This window comes from Theobroma umbraticum, unplaced genomic scaffold, assembly GCF_002168275.2.
Source record: "Theobroma umbraticum cultivar Fairchild unplaced genomic scaffold, ASM216827v3 scaffold_67.0, whole genome shotgun sequence".
Classification (NCBI taxonomy): Eukaryota; Viridiplantae; Streptophyta; class Magnoliopsida; order Malvales; family Malvaceae; genus Theobroma; species Theobroma umbraticum.
Window position 1 is genome coordinate 8,395,341 of NW_018397262.1, and position 20,900 is coordinate 8,416,240.

The window sequence follows — 20,900 nt, forward strand, 5'->3', positions numbered from 1 at the left end:
AGAATGCTTCACATCAACAGTCTTGGTTGCATATATGTTGTTGATTTCTACCTACAATCCCGTTTTACAGCCTCAAGGAGGTTGAGGACTTGATGAGGAGGTAGAACCTCCTTCATATGCAGAATGCCTCCAACTAACTTGCCTATGCTTAGCTGTTTCTCCTCATAACTGGCTGGCTGTGTCTTGGCCTAGCTACTAGATCGAGACTCTGTATCCAAAAATGCAAAAGTCCTGTCAAAATCAAGTATTTCTGGTGTTTTGCTGCACTGTGACAAATGCAGAACCGAGGCCATTAAAATTTATCCGCACTGATTAGCTGAGTTTAGTCTTCGTTATATACTGCAAATCTTAAGGTAACCAGCCATGCATTCATCATGGACAACTAAAACGTATGGCATCTTGTATTTTCCTTTTTGCTGATCTTTCTGCTTCTTCACGTCCTTCTTTTTCTCCTTGAACTCAAACTCCCTGTCTCCTGATGAGATGACCACTTAGACTAAGTCTGGTAATTGTTTTATGGTTACCTACTTATATAAATTATCCGAAAATGGCTTTTATGCATGCTTTCAAAAGACTTCAAACCTGTCAGCCAGTATGGCTGAAAACGTCAACCTTGCTCAAGAGTCCCAAAATAGGTTACTTCTTTTTCTGTTACATTCATGTATATGCATATCAATATTCCAATTGGAATAAGTTTTACTTGCAAAAAGAAAGAACATACGTATAAGGTTGAGTAAGCCGTTTAACGATGACGCTCGATGCAATTATTATGAAAAATAATTACAGTTCTGATGAGAGGAGATACTAGGGTTTATGACAAAAGAAATGTTGAATCATCAGAAAATAAAAAAAAAAAAGAGTATTAAGTATTTCATAAGGGAAATACTAGTGTTTATTATTATTTTTTTCCCAGCATCCATTATACACTTTCACAAACGAAAAAGACTGTTACATTGTATCCTGCCAATACTAGGAATTCTGTCCAAGCAGACCCATGTGCAAACGACCTGCTGGTTTAAATTCAGCTTTAACGTACCATGAAAAAGCTCCTCGAGCAGCTTCCATTGTCATCACCAGACTGCAAGCTTTAGCAGTTTGCCTGGTAAGCAATATATCAGGCTACAGAATCGGTATGATCTGTTTCTTAAGGGCCTCCCACAAATCATGCTGAAGCACTGGTAAGATCTTTATTCTTCGGCACTGTGTCCTTCTAGGGTTAATTCAATGAAATCAAGTTGATTTGATAATGCTGGAAGCATGAGCTATTCACTGCAGTGGCTCAGTATCAAAGAGAGAACTCAGCCATGTAGTGAGCTCTTCACATAGACCATCAAGGGTTGCTGTACTCTACTCATTTCTTCACAAAGCCCGTACAAGACGAGCTGCAAATGCTCCATCTAGCGAATGTTTCAGCGGATTAGAGAGATAGAAACCTTGTTTTGTAACGAAATCTGATGGTACATATCTATCAACAGGATCTATTCTGAATTCCTGAAAAAGGAAAGTTAAAAAAATAATCAATTAATAAATAAAATTCCAGCACAGAAGTTGAGGAAAAAGCCATTGCTCTTACAGGATGCCTGCCAAGAAAAGCATCCACCCTGTCTTCATTCTCTTCAGGATCAATGGAGCAGGTACTGTATATTAACACACCTCCCGGGCTCACCAGTCTATAAATGCAGAACAAATGCTGTAAGGTTAAAAAGTTGGAATCATACATTCAATCAAAGAGTAAGACCCTATGTGCAGAGGAGAACATAGATCTCACGTGGAAGCTGCATCAAGTAGCTCATCCTGCAAATTCTTAAGTTGTTCCAGATCTTCTAAACTTCTATTCCATCGCAAATCTGCTCTCTTCAAAACAGTAAATGAAAGAAAGAGTGGTTAGATATATCTCATCTCCCCCAAAATAGAAAAGTAGGTAGCTGGGAGAGTGGGCAGAAGAATTAGAAGAAAATTTTAAATATTTGTAAAAGCTTGCAGCAAGTAAACATTTAACAATTCATGGTCATATCATGTTACCTTGGAGAGAACCCCAAGTCCAGAACAGGGAGCATCCAACAAAACTTTACCAGATTTGAGTAGACTATTCTCCTACAAGTTTTAGAGTAGAGAGATACGTAAGCAGTTCCATATTTTTTGAAAAACTAAGCTTTTAAGAGAAGAACTTACAGCAACAGCACGAAGATCAGCATGGATTGTAGCAACAACACCATTGACTTTTTGCACAACAGCTGTCTCTCTAAGGATTCTCAAGCGGCCTTTGTTTATGTCAATTGCATGCACTTTGCCTAAGAATCAAATAAGGAATCACATCATGGTTTTCAGCAGCCAAAAAACATGAATTAGTTTTGGCATCATCTTACAATGAGAAATTATAAAATTAAATTAGCATGGCCAGAGAAGTTCTAGGCCATCTAAATGCAGATTGTGTTGTGCTTCTTTACATTAACCAAAAGATTCTGCTAGATCTGAACTTAAGGTGGAAGAGCTCATTCTTATTGTGTGTGTATACATACATGTATAACAGAGGGAATAATATAAAATTGAAATCTTCTTGATGCCTGAAAATGACTGCTAAGTAAGTTCAATTAATAAAAAAGAAGAAAGCTGCAATCAGATAAAGTTGGCAGGTATACCTTTTCCACTCAACCGAGATGCCATGTAAAGAGTCTTCCCTCCAGGAGCAGCACAACAGTCTATAATGTCATCACCCGGTTGAGGATCCACAACAGAAACTACTAGACCTGCAATGAGATTTTGATATAATTTAAAGGACAAGTTGTATAAAATCCAAATCAAGTTCAGAAGAATTTTTCATTGATCCGGAAATGAAAAGTGCTTTACCAACATTTAGTTTTGCAGGGACATCTAAGTACCCCACAGGAACTTTACATACTGTAATGTTATTATAATATAGAATACCTTAATTACAAACCTTAACTTTTTCTCTGTCCAAATAAGCTTTGCGTGAAACCTAGGCTGAAGACAGTGAACCATACCTGCACTTTCATCCTGGACAGAACAGAGACCTTCTTTCAGCAGCCCAGCTCGTATGACATTCTGAAATTGGACGAGTATGTAATCAAGATACTGTGCACTAAGCAGTAATTTCAGTTTCCAGATAACCACCAATATTGGTAGCTACAGACGCAACATGTAAGTGCCTTTTTGGTAGGGAACACTGTGATCTGCTCTCACAAAGAAAAACAGACTGCATGTGCTGTACCAACAAATTTCAACTTATAATTCACATTTGCTAGCCTCAAGCATAGACTTCAAAATGGCACCATATGATGTATGAGCATAACACCTAAGTTGGAAAAATTTACATATCAAACTCCTACCTGCAAACCAACTTTTAGATGCACAAAATCATCCAAATGCAAAGAAACCTCATGTGGGACCTGCAGTCAAAATAGAAAACTAATATTTAGGGGCATAGCATACGACTGTGTTATAACAGATAAACTAGTCCGTGCATACTTAAGCATGAGTAAAAGGGTAGGGGTGAAGGAAGAATTACATAATAAGAATTAAGTTGCATTAAGGTGAAAGACCTTATTAATGCCATATTACCAGAAGCAATACTATCATGTGTGTTTCAAATATTTTAATGGACTGTAGGAAAAATGATAACTAATAAGGCAAAGAATATGGTAATCAAGCACCTTCAAGGAATTAAGCTGCGTCACAAGGTCATCTCTAGTAATTCCCTTTCCAGAGTTTGCCCTGATATCAGTCTGGAAGAATTAGTCTTAGAATCAATATGACATGAATATTATATTCAGAAAGCAAGAAAAATGTGACAGAAAACCTTAAGCTGAAGCTGGGGTCACTATTGTTCCACATCATCAGCCGAATTGCTTCTTCTTGCCCGAGATACTTCGTCCATCGCCTTACCATCCACTAGAAAAATTAGATAAATAGGCAGGATAAAAGTTAGCACTAAGGATATGGAGAAAGTTAGAAAATTTATGAACTAAGACAATTGTTTTATGCTTCAATTTACCAACTCATGATAAACCACAGATCAAGTTACCAGTCAGGATTATGAAATTACCATTGCACATTATCCTATACATATTTCTAAAATAACTACAAGCAGAGGTTTACAATCGCAGACTTACAACAGGATGAGAATAAAGAGTAGCAAGAGCACGTGCTTGTGCACGATCATCACCTTCCAATTTGGGTAGAGGAAGGGAGTTATTTTCCTGCAAACCCCAAGTGAAGAAGACATAAAAAACCTGATTATTGCTCACTATTTCAATCACATAAACAGAAAGTGGCAAACCTTAACCAAAACTAACTTCCGGAGGATCCCATTGACCATGTTACCAGCACCAGGCCGAAGAGCAACCTTTGCAAGTTTCACATTCTGCACTTATACATAACAAAGTTGACAACAGAAACGATTTTAGTCCAAAACCTTATCTGAAGTAAGATCCAAATTGACATATGCCATCACATATAGAGCTTTTTAAATAAAAATATTTGATGGTTTCACATGGAGGATCTTCAAGGTAGAAAGAAGAAAGAAACATGCAATTATCAGAAAAATGAACAGATTTTACCTCATCTACAACAGCATACGGTGGCATATTAAGCTTGACAATTTCGTAGAAACCAATACGGAGAATCTAAAAGAATAGACGAGAAAAATTAAATACATTCAAGTTTCAACACTCCAAATTGACTCGGCTTTGTTTCCAAGCACATAAGCAAGTCATTCAGAAGGGGAAATTAATAAACTAGTATATTGTTAGTGCAAATGCTGAGGCAAAAAAAGATTGTTCGTGCAAAAATTGAAAAATCAATAAAAGCCACTTTATGAAGCTGACTTAAAACTATTAAAATAAATAAATAAATAAACCACATAAATATTGAAGGAATATTATGAACAGAGCCCTACAGAATATCTGAAGAAAAAGAACCTGTAAAAGAAGTGGTTCCATGCTGCTAAACACACTTTTATCATGGCATAGTGATCCAATCAAATGATCAAGATATCTCCTCCAACGAATGGTGCCTCCAACAATATCTGTAACCTATGACATTCCAAACATAATGACTTCTTTAAAAAACTTATTGCCATTTATTTAACTTGTTTAAGTTCATCTAGGAAGTCCTTCGAAAAAGCATCTCTAACCTCCATTAGAAGCAAGGAAACAAAATATACAGCCTGGTTAAACCAGTTTAAGCATTTTGATAAGTTAGATATAAAACACTCTTAAAAATCTCTTGATGACTGCCTAGACTAACATCGCACTAAAATAATAGAGCAACATTAGCACATGAAAGAAAAGAAAGGTAAAAGAAAGATGACCAATCTAAGATCTCGATCATCTAAAGCACGAGTGCGAAAGCCAAGAGTTCTTTCCACATATCCCATCTCATTATCACCAGAACCCTTTCCTTTCTCATTTAAAAGGTCAGCAAATGCACCGCCTAGCTCAATTCTCATCAACCTCACCGCAGATACTGTACAAGTCATAAAAAAACGTCCACATAAGAAAATCAACAATATAAGGTAGAATACTCTTAAGACCAACTACCTTGACCTTATATTTATTCTCAAAACAACCAAGAGTAAGAAATATGATATTATAAACATGATACTTATACACTTGATTGCTGATCAAGACAATTATTTGGATGGAAAAATACCACACTTATACTAGTAGAATTTCAAATCTTAAAAAAAGGTATGAAGTGAGTAATGCATGCACTTTTAAAAAAAAAGAGTAATGCATGCAATTGTAAACACAATTTCAACCATTCATTATGCCGCCTTAAAAATTGGCACAACAAAAATGAATTCCATAAGAAACCAGAGAGAGAAACTAAAATTACCAGCTCTATGGGGAGAAACCTCCAAATTCAACTTCTGGATTTTGTGTGAGGGACTGAGAAGACCTGAATTGTCACATTTTTTTATCATCAAAACAAGCAACATGAGACTACACTTAAAAGTTCTAACTCGTATAAATGTAACCCAAATTGTCCTACATCAGCTAAAAACCTGCAACCTAAAGATTCTACAAAAAAGATTGAAACTTGAGTTCCAGATATTTTAGTCTTCCATATTAATTTCTGGGTCTAAAAACTTTCTTTATAACAGTTTCTGGGAAAGAAACAGCAGCAAGCTACCTTTTTTAGCAGTAGAAATGGATATGTCAGACTTGTTAGTTCTCTTGGTGAGTTTCAATGGCCTGGAGGAAGTTTTCTGTGCTTGTGAAGAAGAAAAGACATGAAGAGGCAGCACGTTTGCCATCGATGCTTTGGTTTCTTGTATTGAAACACGACCAGAGCAACCCAACAAGCCTATGTTTTGTTCACTCTGGTTGTTTTTTGGGATAACATACGCAAGCAAACAAAAACGGCAAAACCCCGTCCGGTGTCGATGCCGCTCTTTTGATGCGCTGCAGAGCTCCAAAATGTGGATTGAGTTAGTCTAGCATGGGCCTGGCTTCAGCAATTAACAAAAACTCCTTTTGTCCATGGCCCGACCTGGCCATGAATGTTCGGTCTAACTTAATAACGAAGTGTGACCCTGAGAAGGGCGAAATGAACTCGGAATTAGACCCGCCGACCAGGCCTAGTAAAAGCCCTTTTGACCCCATTTATTAACAGAAAATGAATATACTAAAAGCCCTTTCGACCACATTCCATTGTGCAGCTGTCATCAGACCCTTGTCTTTTTGTCTCAGTCTTTCGATCTTCGATCATGATACATGATGGCATGATTCACTAACTCACTCAATCTTGGTCTTTTTTGTTCTTGAAGTCCTCGGCTGTCTGTCACACTCCAGTTTCCAGGCCAACTGAATGGCATCTGAGGCTGAAGTAGCAGTTTTTACGGACACAAACTTAGGCACTCACTTAGCCGTGGCTGTCTCTCCAGATACCACTGTTGGAGATTTCCAGAGTAAGCTTACAACAAACCCAATCTTCTTTTCTTGCTTCCCATTACATTTTGCTATCTATTTTCCATCTTTTTCCTTCTTCTTTTCCATTTTAGTTTTCCCAGTTGCAAAGTTGCTGGCTTTGCCATTACCTTATGTGGGGGAATTGCTGACATTAACTCATTCTCTTATGTATTGGAGTTACTCTTCTTTGACTGATTCTCTTGCTTTCCCTTTAGTTTATCGGTTGCAAAAAGCAATCATATATATTTTTATCCTTGAAATGTCCTGGTATATTTGATTTTGCCTCTTTCATTCCTGTTATTACGGATAGCTTCTTCCTAGTGTTCAACTTGATATCATTTGATGAGTAATGTTAGATTACTGTATTGTTATTGCATTTCTGCTCTAGATGTTCTAGCCCCTGCTCTATTTGTTAAAGCAATTAGCATGTGCCAAAATCTTATCTGTAGGGAAACTCGAGAGAATGCACTGCAGTTGTTTCCCAAAATTGGGAAAGATCGAAGTTTATGCATTAATGGTAAATCTCATGTTGATCCTTTCCTTTTTCTTGATTTTATGCTGTTGATGGGTTCTTCTCCTTACAATTTTCCTGCCACTGTTCAACTAATAACTTGGCTGTATGTTCTGCCCTTTGTTTCCTGGTAGGTGAAGAGAAAATCATGCTTTTACCATCTGCCTTTATCTATGCCTATAAAGTATGCTTTCGAGCATCAAGAGGGAACGTGGTTCCTCCATATCGAAGCAAGGATTTTAAAAGCTTCAGATGGGCCATGCTTATCAAACTTTGCTGCTCCAGAAGTTGGAGATCATAAATGTGATGGCAACCATCTCACTAATTCTCTTGTTCAAAACATTGGACAAGTGGCCATGATAAGCGGTGGTAAGAAAGTGTCAAAGCTTTACAACAAGAGCTTCTGAAAACTTATCTTGTTTAAAGGAAGAGAAAGACTAACATCATAAAATATCAGGATCATGAAATTGAGAAGGAATACCTGAGTAAAAATAATGGAATTCGAAGTGTTAATCTCTTAACCTTTTTGCTTCTGAACATGAGGCTGAATCTGCAGATGCAGCAGAGAGGGACTTGAGTTCAATGACAAAGTATCCAACTAATATGTCATTGAGAGAAATATCTGCTGCTGGTATCATCAATGGATGCCTTTTGAACTGTAGTGGAGTGAGCAAACACGCTAACTCCCCAATCACCGGTAGAACCATTCAGAGTCTGCCAGAAGATCAGCCAAGAACCAAAGCGGATGATTGCTGCTCAAGCATTCAAATTGGTGACTCGCGACGATTTATGGTTAGAACGCCCCCAAAGCAATCATTGTTTTTGTTGCCTACGGCCCAAATGACTGGAACTCCTAGAGAGAAGTTCGTAGATAGTGAAGTTGGGAAGCGAATTATCATAGCCTCAAATAACATTAGAATTTCTGCAAATAAACAAAGACCTACAACTCCTCTTAGCAGATTCAGAGATGGGAAACTGTTACGCTATAAGAATTTATCTCTGGCAAAATTCTTAGTGTTTGAGATCAGTGACAGTGATGACTGAGGAAACCAATGATGCCTCCTGAGCAATAGGGAACGTCAATGCATTGTAATCCTGTTCTTCTGTGAAGTAAAATTTCTGCAACTGATTTCTTGTTGAGCTGATCCTACTTGCATGTTACGCCAATGCTCTCCTTTATTGTTGAGATCACATCAAGGTATGAAACACTGAAGGTTGTATAATTCACCAGGTGTTAGTAGAGTGAAGTCAATTGTCAGGGCTTCACTTTCATGTATAATTTAGTTGCAAATGCAGATAAGCCATACTTTTTAGAGCGAGAGACTTTAAGAACTTCAGTTTTTTGATTCAATGCTTTTGTAAAGGTGTCTGCATGATCCAATGCTCCGCGTGTGAATGGAATGGTCAAGGGTGGTTGAGCATGGACAGAACCAGTTCAGGTAGTTACATTATTGTTTGATGTGGAAATGTTTAGCAGAGTGATCATCAGATCAGGCCATTTTTCTTGCTTTTGGTGATCAGCGGCCATGGTTATAAGTTGGACTAATGAGAGGGGGGATAATCCACTCCTATGTATTACTCTCATGTTCTCAGTTAGGCATTCTCCATGATTTTATTTGTGCCTGTCTGCTGATGCTGTGCCATCTTTAATAGTACTAGCATTCACCTTCTTACTTGTTTTGTTATTTTCCTTTTAACTTTCTGAGTGTTAACGCCATCTAAGCTATTCTCTATTTGATCATATAGAGGCTGTTATGTTATCAGATTTAGCCACGTGGCAACTTCTGCATCCCTTAAAGCAATCTGTTTCCTGATAAAAAGAACAGAAATGGCCAAATGGGTTGGAATCTTACACACTGTTTGACATGCAGGTCAGTCCATGACCTGTAAAAGTATGAAATAACCAGTAATCCAACCACCCATTTTGCACTCATGGTGGCAGCTCAAAGCAATCGGGCTGGGGTTAGACTTCAACTTTTGCATCCCCTAAACCGATCTGTCCCCTTATAAAGCCAACAGAAATGGCCAAATGGGTGGGAATCTTACACATTGTTTGACATGCAGGCCAGTCCATGACCTGTAAAAGAATGAAATAGCCAGTAACCCAACCATCCATTTTGCACTATAGCACCTAAATCAATCGGGCTGGTGTTAAGACTTTAACTTATGCATCCTTTAAACCAATTTGTTTCCAGATAAGGATTGCAGGGCATTTTATTCAACTGTACGGGAAGGGAAGACACAACGAGTTATCATCATGTAACTTGGGATGATTTACAGCAAGCTGTTTATGTAACTTTTTAACTTCATTGCATAAAAACTTTTAAAATTTTACAGAAAAATTTCTTTGACAGCTAAACTGTCAAGAAGGTCTAATAGAACATATATAAATTTGCTTCACAGTCCACCACTTAGGAGCATACGACGACCTTAGCAATAAGCTTTGCAGCTTGCAGCCGCTTCTTTCTCGATGCTTTCAACTGCTTCACCCTCTGCTCTATCCTCTTGGCGAGAGTCTCCTTGTACTCGTTGTTTGTCTAGCAGAAGTTCTGGCTATCTCTGGGTTGCACTTAGATTGGGGCGTACTGTATAAACAAGTGAAGCTCGTTCGGGCCTTGTAACATGTTGCCGCAAAGAAGATGGTCGAGAACTTAGCTTCGCTCCTTGGCAACGCTGACGTCCCAAATCATAACCTTTACTTCCACCATTGCAGGTTTGGTCACAGGCTTTTCATCACGAGGAACATGAATATCTCATCATATCTCAGATCAGAGAACCTTGTACTCTTGTTGAAGATGCTTCGGCTCCATCTGTCGATCAAATCCTTAGCGACCCTTCTGTTGGAAACTGTTTCCTCCTCATATTTCGATAGGAACTAAATCGCCCTTCCAAGACCGCTCCTCTTGAACTGGTCTCGTCGATAATCTTGCTCTAAATCGATCGGAAAAATCTGCCAGGATATTCAGAACTGCTCCAGGATATTGGCATTCGGCAGGCTGCCGTCAGGAAGGGCTCTAGCCAGTTCTTCAAGAGAGTGAGACCCATGATCCAAGAACTGAAGCTGACACGTTTCTTGAACAAAACCTCGGTAAGAAATGGCAACTTTCTTAGCTTGCTGATGGCAGGTCGGCCTTCTCTTTTGAGTTGTGCATCGTCTTCAGCAACGATCGTGAGCTCGGCCAGAACTTTCTCGACAAACAGAGGTGATTTCTTTCGAACTTTTCTCGACCTTCCTCCTCCTCTTGACAGCATCGAACATGGCGCATTGATTTCCGGATCCTCCTCCCTCTCCCTCTTCTTTCCTTCACAACGCTCTGCTTCTCATGCGCAATCCTTCCGGAAAAACGTGTTACCCACACTGATCTAAAACTGTAAGATTCTTCTAACTTGCAATGTCACACTGTTGGTTCTGCCATGAACAAGTATACAAGTATCTGAACAATGAGTTCCTAACATTTAGGAAGTTTCAATTTTCAAATAAAATTTAGACAGTTTCAATTTTCAAATTAGAGACAAAACCCATCCAGACCTCCAAAGCATGTCAAACTCTAACACCTTCATGCTTTTGGTTCAAGCAAAGTAAAAAAAGAAGGAATTAATTCAAGTTAATAAGAAATGGAATTCACTTAAAACGTCTGAGTTTTTTCATCATATTTTGAGTTGTGGTAGTGTGGAAAGAGTGCTCTTTCATAGCTCCCATGGCCCCATTCAACCTCAAACGGTATGGCGTTCTGACTCTGCCCTGCCTGCTTTGCTACTTGGAGCAGAGGCTGTGAGGGATCAGTGGGTGGCTGGGTTGGCTTGCTGCCTTCTGTGGGATGAGGAAAGGGAAACACTTGCTTCCTGCTTGGTTGTTGGAGGAAGGAAGAACTGTAATGACAAGAGGAGCCACGGAAAGGAGAGTCGGCAGAAACAGATTCAGAAAGACAGGAGTCAAGATGCAGAAATGGTGGGAAATTTTTAAAAAAAAAAGTATTATTATTAATTAATTTTTATGAGTTTTTTTTATATGCATTAGTATCACATCAAAAAATATTAATTATTATTAATTGATTGAAGTTTTTGTATTATTATTATTTTTCCTTTTTGATTAAAGTTATCTTGCCAATTGTTGATTTATTTTGTTAATTAATATGTTAAAATTTTCATCCATTACTTTTTTAATTTTATATTTATTTATGATATACAAGCTTAATTTCACATATGATATTATTATGCATAATGTTGAGTTATAATTTTAAACAATGTTAGTAATTTATTTTATCATATAAATAAAGGAATTAATTAAAATGTCATAATGTTGAAACTTGTTGTTTTCACATCAGCATTGGTACAACAACATGCAGTCTGTCTTGCAGATTACAGTGTTCCCTAGCACAAAGGCACTCATAGTCATGGTGGCAGCTCAAAGCAATGGGGCTGGGGTTAGACTTCCAACTTATGCATCCCTTAAACCAATCTGTTCCCTGATAAAAACAACAGCAATAGCCAAATGGGTTGGAACCTTACACATTGTTTGACATGCAGGCCAGTCCATGACCCGTAAAAGTATGAAAGAACCAGCAATCCGGCCACCCATTTTGCACTCATGGTGGCAGCTCAAAGCAATGGGGCTGGTGGGAGACTTCTAACTTATGCATCCCCAAAACCAATTTGTTTCCTGACAAAAACAACAGAAATGTCCAAATGGGTTGGAACCTTACACATTGTTTTACATGCAGGCCAGTCCATGACCTGTAAACGTATGAAACAACCAGCAATCCAACCACCCATTTTGCACTCATGGTAGCACCTCAAAGCAATGGGGCTGAGGCTAGACTTTTTGTGAGTTGGGCTAGTCAGCCAAAGTCCAACCAGACCCATTTCTTCTTTACAAGGATCTGAGCCTCAAAAGGCTCAATTCCCATGTATGCATGTCATAAATTGGATCAAGTTTCCATTGAATTGGACCTGAAGAAAGGAATAATCTTTGCTGTAATTGCTGCCGCCCCTTTTTTATAATTAACTTTTAAGGAATCTGCTTCCCCATAGGAACAAGAAACAGGAACAGTCCTTCAAATATTTTATCTATGGGGCTAGATGGGATATATCTAAACCATCAATTTCCATGAATGAAACTAAGAACTTTCATTTTCTTTTCCCATTCCTTGTGAGCCCCAAACTCCATCTTTTTTCCTATTGATTCAATTAGGATTGATTTTGTGAAATAATTTCATATAATGTAATATGCAATGAAAGAGATATTATATTAAAAACTAAAATTTTTATGTTATTTCATAGCATAATTAATAACCCAAAGTTCCATTTTTGTTATTTCATGGAAAAATTTATAACCCAAAGTTCCATTTTTCTATTATAATTTGCCTAAAATGCTGCTTAAGCTATGGTACTATTAGCCCTTTTGTCTCTTTGACACCTTTCCTGGACCTTTCTTAGTCAATTTTTAATGTATAGCAAAATGAAAAGCCAATCCTTTTCATGCAAACAATTATAAAATAAAAAAAAAAGCCCTTTTATTTTTTTCACTTTTTGGTATTTTATATTAATTTAAATTCATTTTTATATAAAAAATTTAAATTCATTTTTATAAAAAAAAATAAGAATTGGGTTTTTAATTATTTAAAGTAATAAAGTTGGGAGGGGGGCAAGAGTCAAGCTTTCCACAACTTTTAACTTCCCTACTAAGTTTCCCACAAGAGTACATTTCACTTTAGATTTCAAATTTATATTTGAAAAAAGCATGACTATTTTTTCTATTTTTTGTTTATAATTCATCAAAATTTCCAATTAGTCCATTCTTAAATAATAAACATTTCAAAAATCCAATTTCTTATAAATTTCAACAAAACTTATATATATATATCAATTACAGTTCTCTTAATTATAATTACATTATTATTTTTTAATAAAATTGATAATTAGGACTATGGTCACAATTACTTGCACTAATAATTAAAGTTAAATTTAGCTATGAGAAATAATAATTTGACTTATATAGAACTAGCATTTAATTAAGCTGTTTTAAGTACCACAAAAAAGGAAAAATGATAACCACTCACAAGTTCTAAATAAGTTAAAAGGAATTAATATAGAGAAACGCAACTACCATTCTCAAAGAAAGCCAAAGAGAGATAGAGAAAGAGAGAGAGAGAGAGAGAATAGCTTTTATGTCTTTAAAGAGTATTTTATTATTATAAAAATTTTATTTTTTTGGAATATAAATATTTTATGACATTCAATTAATTTATAATTTTTTTAAAAGCAAATATAATAATTTAAAGTTCATTTTTTTTGAAAAAATAACAAAAGATAAAAAAATCCTTATTTAAAAATTTATTTTTTAGCAATAAAAAAATATAGGACATTCAACAAAATGAAATATAAAAAGCAAATTATTAAATAAATCTAATAGTTTGAAGAGTTTGAAGATCATATTTTGAAAAATTGCATAAAATAAAAAACAGTTTCCTTTCTTTAAAAATATATTTTTTTGTTCTAGCACTAAAAAATTATTTTTTCTTGAAATAAAAATATTTATAGCATTCAATAAAATGAAATGTAAAAAGTTTATTAGATAAATCTGATAATTTGAAGTTCATAGTCTTAAAAAAATTACAAAAAAATAAAAAATCCTTTAAATTTTTTTTTCTTTTAGTAATAAAAATATGTCTATTTTCTTGAAATAATTTTTTTTATGAAATGCAACAAAATACAACATGAAAAAATTATTTAAATTTAATATTTTTGAAGAAAAAACCTACTTAAAATTTTAAAAAAATATTTTTATTTTTTCTTTTTTAGTTTATTTTGTTCTAGCAATCTCTCTTATTATTTTTTTTCATAGTATCATTATTTTTCTGTGCCATTATAAATATTTACAAGACACTCCTTCTATAGCTTCTCCAGTTATTACAATTTCTTCTCCACTTCTCTCTCTTTTCTCTTCCTCTTCTTTTTCTCTCTCTCTTTCTCTCTTCCTTTCTTTCTTTGATCTCATCAAAACCCTAATTTCCGATCGCAAAATCCCACCTTTTCCCCCATATTCCCTTCTAATCAGCAGTCCCACTTTTTCCTCCCAATTTCAGGATCCTTCCTTGATTCTTGATAGTTTTAACAGTGTTAATTCAGAGGAAAAAGCCCTAACTTTTTTTAATTCAATTTCTACATTTCTTTTTAACTCTTCGATCAATTCTCGATTGCCTTGAGAATTGATCGATTCTTGAAAATCGTAACCTTCCTGAGATGTTCTGTTTTTGCTCAATATGAAGCTTAAGCGGAGGAGGTATTTAGAAGTGGTGAGTAAGAGGTTAATTCATTTGTCAATTCATTTTTATTGTATTTTTAGTGTTCTTTATTAATTTATTTGTTTTCTTGATGTTTTGGGTGTTATTTAAGCTGTTGAAATGCTTTAAAGTTTGATTTTTTCATTTCTTTTATTGATCAAGATTAAAGTTTAGTTTTTGATTGGTTGGAGTTTGATAGTAGTGGAAAAGTTTTGATTTTTCATTTATCTCTATCACTTTTTGATATAATAGTCTAGTTAAGTTAGTGAAATAGTTCATATATATATATATATATATTGAAATTACTAGAAGCATTTTCTAATTTCGGTTGATACCTTGTAAATTAGGCATATATAAGTAATGCTCTATTTGATTGATTGCCCCGGAAATGATAGGAAGTGAGATGAACTTAAATACATACTTTGAAATTCGAATGAAAGAGCCTTTAAATATTGTTTGGGCTTTGATGCAAATTTCCAGTTTGAAAAACCCAAATAGATTTATATGGTATCAAATAAATAACTAAGTTTGAACTAATATTGAGCTTTCTCTTTTTGACCTTTTATTGGCAACATGGTCTGTCATAGTGTCATTTGAGTAATTTGAATAAAATAAGTATTCTTGCTTTTGTTGTTGGTGTAATCCTGTCTGATGTTTGCAAAAAGCAAGGAGATACATGTAAGTACTAGTGTCATGGTCAAACAGGAGGCTATGGTGGCGCTAGCCAATTGGATAGAATATAGAGTGATCTCATAACAGTTTTGAATTCACATTTTGATTGTATAAATTTATAGCTACTTTGCTAAGAGGATTGATTGTTGAAAGATGAGTAATCTATTTTTATTGGTAATGGTTTTATGAGGAGGATTGAGGTTATGTTTTTTGAGAGTTACAGAAACAAAATTTAGTTCCTTTTGAGGTATGCTTATGCCTTTTCCTTGAAGAATGCAGTTAAAAAACTTTTCAGGCTGTCAATATACCGGCATTGGTGTATTTTTCTAATTACTTTTTGTCTACTTCTCTTTTCACAGTCACTTTTGATTTACTTATTTTGTCATCTGTTTATGTTAGTAAGATATGAATATCCTGGAATTTACTGATGCTTTTACCTAAAGTAACTGTTTTTCTTTTTGATTTGCATCAGCCTCCCAAAATCAGATCCTTCATCAATAGCGTCACTTCCGTGCCGCTTGAGAATATAGAGGAAGCCCTAAAAGATTTTTTTTGGGAGTTTGATAAGGTGCCTCTATAACCTTTATCTGATAAATTGTTGTAGTTTCTGTAATGCAGTTATTTACGCTTTGTTGTTATTGTTGCAGGGAGATTTTCATCATTGGGTTGAGCTTTTTAACCATTTTGATACATTTTTTGAGAAGCACATAAAATCAAGAAAAGATTTGCAGGTTGAGGATAATTTTTTGGGATCTGATCCACCTTTCCCCAGGGAAGCAGTTCTTCAAATTCTTCGTGTTATAAGAATAGTCTTGGAAAACTGCACAAATAAGCATTTTTATAGCTCTTATGAGGTATTTTTTTGGTCTTAGAATCTTGCATTATGTAGTGGGCACTTGATTTTTTGTTTTATAAAATATATTAGTGAAACTGTATGCTTTACAGTCCTGCTATCTTTTAGCATTTCTTTCCAAGTGAGGGATTAGTCACATGTTAATATACTAAGCATTTTCACTTTTTTGCTGCAGCATCTTTCATCCTTGCTTGCATCTACTGATGCTGATGTCGTTGAGGCTTGCTTGCAAACTTTAGCTGCGTTCTTGAAGAAAACAAGTGGAAAGTACTCTATCAGAGATGCATCTTTGAATTCCAAGTTATTTGCTCTTGCTCAAGGTTGGGGGGGAAAAGAAGAGGGTCTAGGATTGATTGCATGTGCTATACAGAATGGGTGTGATACAGTTGCTTATGATCTAGGGTGTACTCTCCATTTTGAGTTTTATGCATCGAATGAGTTCTCTGCCTCAGAACATTCAACCCAAGGTTTACAAATTATTCATTTACCTAACATCAACACTCATCCAGAGACTGATTTAGAACTCTTGAATAAATTAGTTGGCGAGTATAAGGTACCAACAAATTTAAGGTTTTCTTTATTGTCAAGATTGCGTTTTGCTAGGGCTTTTGGCTCTTTTACATCTCGGCAGCAGTATACACGCATTCGCTTGTATGCCTTCATTGTTCTTGTTCAAGCAAGCAGTGATGCTGATGACCTAGTTTCTTTCTTCAATAATGAGCCTGAGTTTGTTAATGAGTTAGTTACTTTACTGAGCTATGAAGATGCAGTTCCCGAGAAGATTCGAATTTTATGTCTGCTTTCTTTGGTTGCTCTTTGTCAAGATCGGTCCCGCCAACCTACTGTATTGACTGCTGTCACATCTGGCGGACACCGAGGTATCCTATCCAGCCTCATGCAGAAAGCCATTGATTCTGTTGTGAGCAATACATCAAAGTGGTCTGTTGTGTTTGCTGAGGCTCTGCTATCTCTTGTCACTGTTTTGGTTTCATCGTCATCAGGTTGCTCGGCCATGCGTGAAGCAGGGTTTATCCCCACTCTTCTACCTCTGCTTAAAGATACTGATCCTCAGCATCTGCATTTGGTCAGCACAGCTGTCAATATTCTGGAGGCCTTCATGGATTATAGTAATCCTGCGGCTGCATTGTTCAGAGACTTGGGTGGTTTAGATGATACAATCTCTCGCTTGAAACTTGAAGTTTCTTATGTGGAAAACAGTCCAAAGCAACAAGTTGAAGATCCTGATTGTAGTGGGAGGAGTTCACAAGTAGTTGCAGGTGCTTCAACTGAGCTTGACAACATGCAACCTCTATATTCTGAAGCATTAGTTTCCTATCATCGGCGGCTACTCATGAAAGCTTTATTACGTGCTATATCTCTTGGAACATATGCCCCTGGAAACACTGCTCGTGTTTATGGATCTGAGGAGAGTTTGTTGCCACAGTGCTTGAGTATCATATTTAGACGAGCAAAAGATTTTGGTGGGGGAGTATTTGCACTTGCAGCAACTGTCATGAGTGATCTAATTCACAAGGATCCTACATGCTTTTCTGTCTTAGAGGCAGCTGGTCTTCCATCTGCCTTCCTAGATACTATAATGGATGGTGTTCTCTGCTCTGCAGAAGCCATAACATGCATACCTCAGTGTTTGGATGCCTTGTGTCTAAATACTAATGGTCTTCAGGCTGTGAAAGACCGCAATGCTTTGAGGTGTTTTGTCAAGATATTTACTTCTAGAACATATTTGCGTTGTCTTACTGGAGATACTCCTGGTTCCTTGTCAAGTGGCTTGGATGAACTTATGCGCCATGCTTCTTCATTGCGTGTGCCTGGAGTGGATATGGTGATTGAGATCTTGAATGTCATACTGAGAATTGGCTCTGGTGTTGACACTTCAAATTTTGCTGCTGAATCTTCTGCCCCTGTTCCTATGGAAACTGATGCTGAAGAGAGGAATTTGATTCAGCAAGATGACAGGGAATCTTCAAGGACTGAGAGCTCAGAGCAAACGGCTGAGTCGTCTTCTGATGCTTCTTTGATGAATATTGAATTGTTTCTTCCTGATTGTATAAGCAATGTGGGCCGTTTACTTGAAACCATTCTTCAGAATGCTGACACATGCCGGATGTTTGTTGAAAAGAAGGGTATTGATGCTGTCCTACAGTTGTTTACCTTGCCTTTAATGCCTCTTTCAGCATCAGTTGGACAGAGCATTTCTGTTGCCTTCAAGAACTTTTCACTTCAGCATTCTGCTTCTCTGGCTCGGGCAGTTTGTTCATTCCTGAGAGAACATCTGAAGTCAACAAATGAACTTTTAGCTTCTGTTGGAGGAACTCAGCTAGCCATGGTCGAACCTGGAAACCAGACCAAGGTTTTGAGATCTCTTTCTAGTCTCGAAGGTATATTGTCCCTTTCCAACTTTCTTTTGAAGGGCACTACCAGTGTTGTCTCTGAGTTGAGCACTGCAGATGCTGATGTATTGAAAGATCTTGGGAGGGCATACAGGGAAATAATATGGCAAATTTCTTTGTCTAATGATTCCATGGCTGATGAGAAGCGGAATGCTGATCAAGAAAGTGAGAGTCCAGATGCAGCTCCGTCAAATGCTGCTGCTGGAAGAGAAAGTGATGATGATGCCAGTATCCCAGCTGTGAGATACATGAACCCTGTTTCTGTTAGGAATGGTCCTCAGTCTTTGTGGGGTGCAGAACGAGAGTTTCTTTCTGTTGTCCGTTCTGGTGAAAGTTTGCACCGTCGTAGTCGACATGGATTGTCCCGTTTGAGGGGTGGAAGGAGTGGTCGACACCTGGAGGCTTTAAATATTGATTCTGAAGTTTCTCACAACCTACCAGAGATGTCATCTCTCCAGGATATGAAAACAAAAAGTCCTGGCCTTCTTGTGATAGAAATTCTTAACAAGCTTGTTTTCACATTACGGTCTTTTTTCATAGCTCTTGTGAAGGGGTTTACCTCACCAAATCGTCGTAGAGCAGATGCAGGATCATTAAGTTCGGCTTCCAAGACCCTTGGTATGGCCCTGGCTAAAATATTTCTTGAGGCCCTGGGTTTCTCCGGGTATTCTTCATCTTCGGGTCTTGATACATCCCTTTCAGTCAAGTGTCGCTACCTTGGAAAAGTTGTTGATGACATGGGAGCACTGACATTTGACAGCAGGCGGCGTACATGTTATACAGCAATGGTTAATAATTTTTATGTCCATGGAACCTTTAAGGAGCTACTTACCACCTTTGAAGCTACTAGTCAGTTACTGTGGACACTACCATACTCTATTCCTACGCCAGGTATTGAACATGAGAAGGCAGGTGAAGCAAATAAATTCTCACACAGTACATGGCTGCTTGATACGTTACAATGCTACTGCCGCGTGCTTGAGTATTTTGTTAATTCTACTTTACTTCTGTTTGGGAATTCTGGATCCCAAACTCAGCTGCTTGTTCAGCCAGTTGCTGCAGGTTTGTCAATTGGGCTCTTCCCCGTTCCTAGGGACCCAGAAACCTTTGTGCGTATGCTGCAGTGTCAGGTGCTGGATGTGATTCTACCTATCTGGAACCATCCTATGTTTCCTAATTGTAGTCCTGGTTTTGTGGCTTCTGTTGTTTCGATTATCATGCATGTATACTCAGGTGTTGGAGATGTGAGACGAAATCGCAGCGGCATCTCAGGAAGTACAAACCAGCGTTTCATGCCCCCACCGCCCGATGAAGGTACCATTGCCACCATTGTTGAGATGGGTTTTTCAAGGGCTAGGGCTGAGGAAGCACTGAGACGAGTTGAAACAAATAGTGTTGAAATGGCCATGGAGTGGCTGATTAGTCATGCTGAGGATCCTGTGCAAGAGGATGATGAACTGGCTCGGGCACTTGCTTTGTCACTTGGAAATTCATCAGAGACATCCAAAGTTGACAGTGTTGACAAGCCAATGGATGTCATTACAGAAGAAGGGCGGCCTGCAGAACCTCCAATTGATGATATCCTCAGTGCATCTGTGAAGTTGTTCCAGAGTAGTGATAATATGGCATTTTCATTGACAGACTTGCTTGTAACACTTTGCAATCGTAACAAAGGAGAAGATCGTCCAAAAGTGTTATCTTTTCTTATTCAACAGCTGAAGCTCTGTCCACTGGATTTTTCAAAAGATTCAAGTGCATTGTGTATGATATCTCATATTGTAGCACTGCTTCTATCTGAAGATGGGAATACGCGCGAAATTGGTGCACAGAATGGTATAGTACCTGCTGCTATTGATATCCTGATGGACTTCAAGGCTAAAAATGAGTTGGGGAATGAAATTATGGCACCAAAATGTATCAGTGCTTTACTGTTGATCTTGGATAACATGTTGCAGTCTCGTCCAAGAATATTTTCTGACACGGTGGAGGGTACACAGACAGTATCTCAGCCTGACTCATCTGGGGAGCATGCTTCTTTGTCAGGTCCAGAATCAATGACACAGAAAAAATTAGCTTCGGATGCTAATGAGAAAGAATCTATCACCCCATTAGAGAAAACATTGGGTAAATCCACTGGTTACTTGACCATAGAAGAGAGTCACAAGTTGCTGCTTGTTGCTTGCGACCTAATCAGACAGCATGTTCCAGCAATGGTCATGCAAGCTGTTCTGCAGTTAT

At 37.2% G+C, this 20,900-nt stretch overlaps 3 protein-coding genes across 4 annotated transcripts in view; 2 read left to right on the forward strand and 1 right to left on the reverse strand.

The window, feature by feature from the left end:
• Positions 1 to 742: 742 nt before the first annotated feature.
• LOC110419861 (NOL1/NOP2/sun family protein / antitermination NusB domain-containing protein) lies at positions 743 to 6,420 on the reverse strand. Of its 2 annotated transcripts, XM_021432987.2 has the most exons (17): positions 6,154 to 6,420; positions 5,857 to 5,919; positions 5,330 to 5,484; positions 4,938 to 5,051; positions 4,578 to 4,643; positions 4,298 to 4,381; positions 4,131 to 4,217; positions 3,818 to 3,909; positions 3,672 to 3,732; positions 3,348 to 3,407; positions 3,003 to 3,063; positions 2,640 to 2,747; positions 2,173 to 2,291; positions 2,023 to 2,094; positions 1,769 to 1,854; positions 1,574 to 1,670; positions 743 to 1,491 (listed from the first exon to the last, which is right to left on the reverse strand). In XM_021432987.2, the coding sequence occupies exons 1-17, from the start codon at positions 6,275 to 6,277 to the stop codon at positions 1,360 to 1,362; spliced, it is 1,581 nt and encodes a 526-aa protein (XP_021288662.1). In that variant the 5' UTR covers positions 6,278 to 6,420; the 3' UTR covers positions 743 to 1,359. The 2 variants fall into 2 exon arrangements, 1 of the variants encoding a protein (XP_021288662.1); XR_002445493.1 differs by lacking the exon at positions 743 to 1,491 and having other exon boundaries at positions 1,576 to 1,670; positions 1,769 to 1,847.
• Positions 6,421 to 6,673: 253 nt separating this feature from the next.
• Positions 6,674 to 9,125, forward strand: LOC110419862 (ubiquitin-protein ligase). The gene is made up of 4 exons (XM_021432988.2): positions 6,674 to 6,931; positions 7,382 to 7,449; positions 7,578 to 7,812; positions 8,000 to 9,125. The coding sequence occupies exons 1-4, from the start codon at positions 6,832 to 6,834 to the stop codon at positions 8,485 to 8,487; spliced, it is 891 nt and encodes a 296-aa protein (XP_021288663.1). The 5' UTR covers positions 6,674 to 6,831; the 3' UTR covers positions 8,488 to 9,125.
• A 5,219-nt stretch (positions 9,126 to 14,344) lies between these two features.
• The window catches only part of UPL1 (LOW protein: E3 ubiquitin ligase-like protein), an 11,612-nt gene continuing 5,056 nt past the window's right edge, over positions 14,345 to 20,900 (forward strand). Inside the window, exons 1-4 of the mRNA XM_021431736.2 lie at positions 14,345 to 14,738; positions 15,871 to 15,966; positions 16,046 to 16,252; positions 16,427 to 20,895. Coding sequence (XP_021287411.1) covers positions 14,706 to 14,738; positions 15,871 to 15,966; positions 16,046 to 16,252; positions 16,427 to 20,895 — 4,805 coding nt within the window. The 5' untranslated portion in view covers positions 14,345 to 14,705. The remainder of the gene's footprint in view (positions 14,739 to 15,870; positions 15,967 to 16,045; positions 16,253 to 16,426; positions 20,896 to 20,900) is intronic.

Coding starts and splice junctions, on each gene's coding strand:
- LOC110419862 (XM_021432988.2), top strand. CDS start 6,832: ATGGCATCTGAGGCTGAAGTAGCAGTTTTTACGGACACAAACTTAGGC. Junction 7,450..7,577: donor TCGAAGTTTATGCATTAATG/GTAAATCTCATG, acceptor GTTTCCTGGTAG/GTGAAGAGAAAATCATGCTT. Junction 7,813..7,999: donor AGTGGCCATGATAAGCGGTG/GTAAGAAAGTGT, acceptor CTGAATCTGCAG/ATGCAGCAGAGAGGGACTTG.
- LOC110419861 (XM_021432987.2), bottom strand. CDS start 6,277: ATGGCAAACGTGCTGCCTCTTCATGTCTTTTCTTCTTCACAAGCACAG. Junction 4,644..4,937: donor TGGAACCACTTCTTTTACAG/GTTCTTTTTCTT, acceptor CTATTCTTTTAG/ATTCTCCGTATTGGTTTCTA. Junction 2,095..2,172: donor CTGATCTTCGTGCTGTTGCT/GTAAGTTCTTCT, acceptor TAAAACTTGTAG/GAGAATAGTCTACTCAAATC.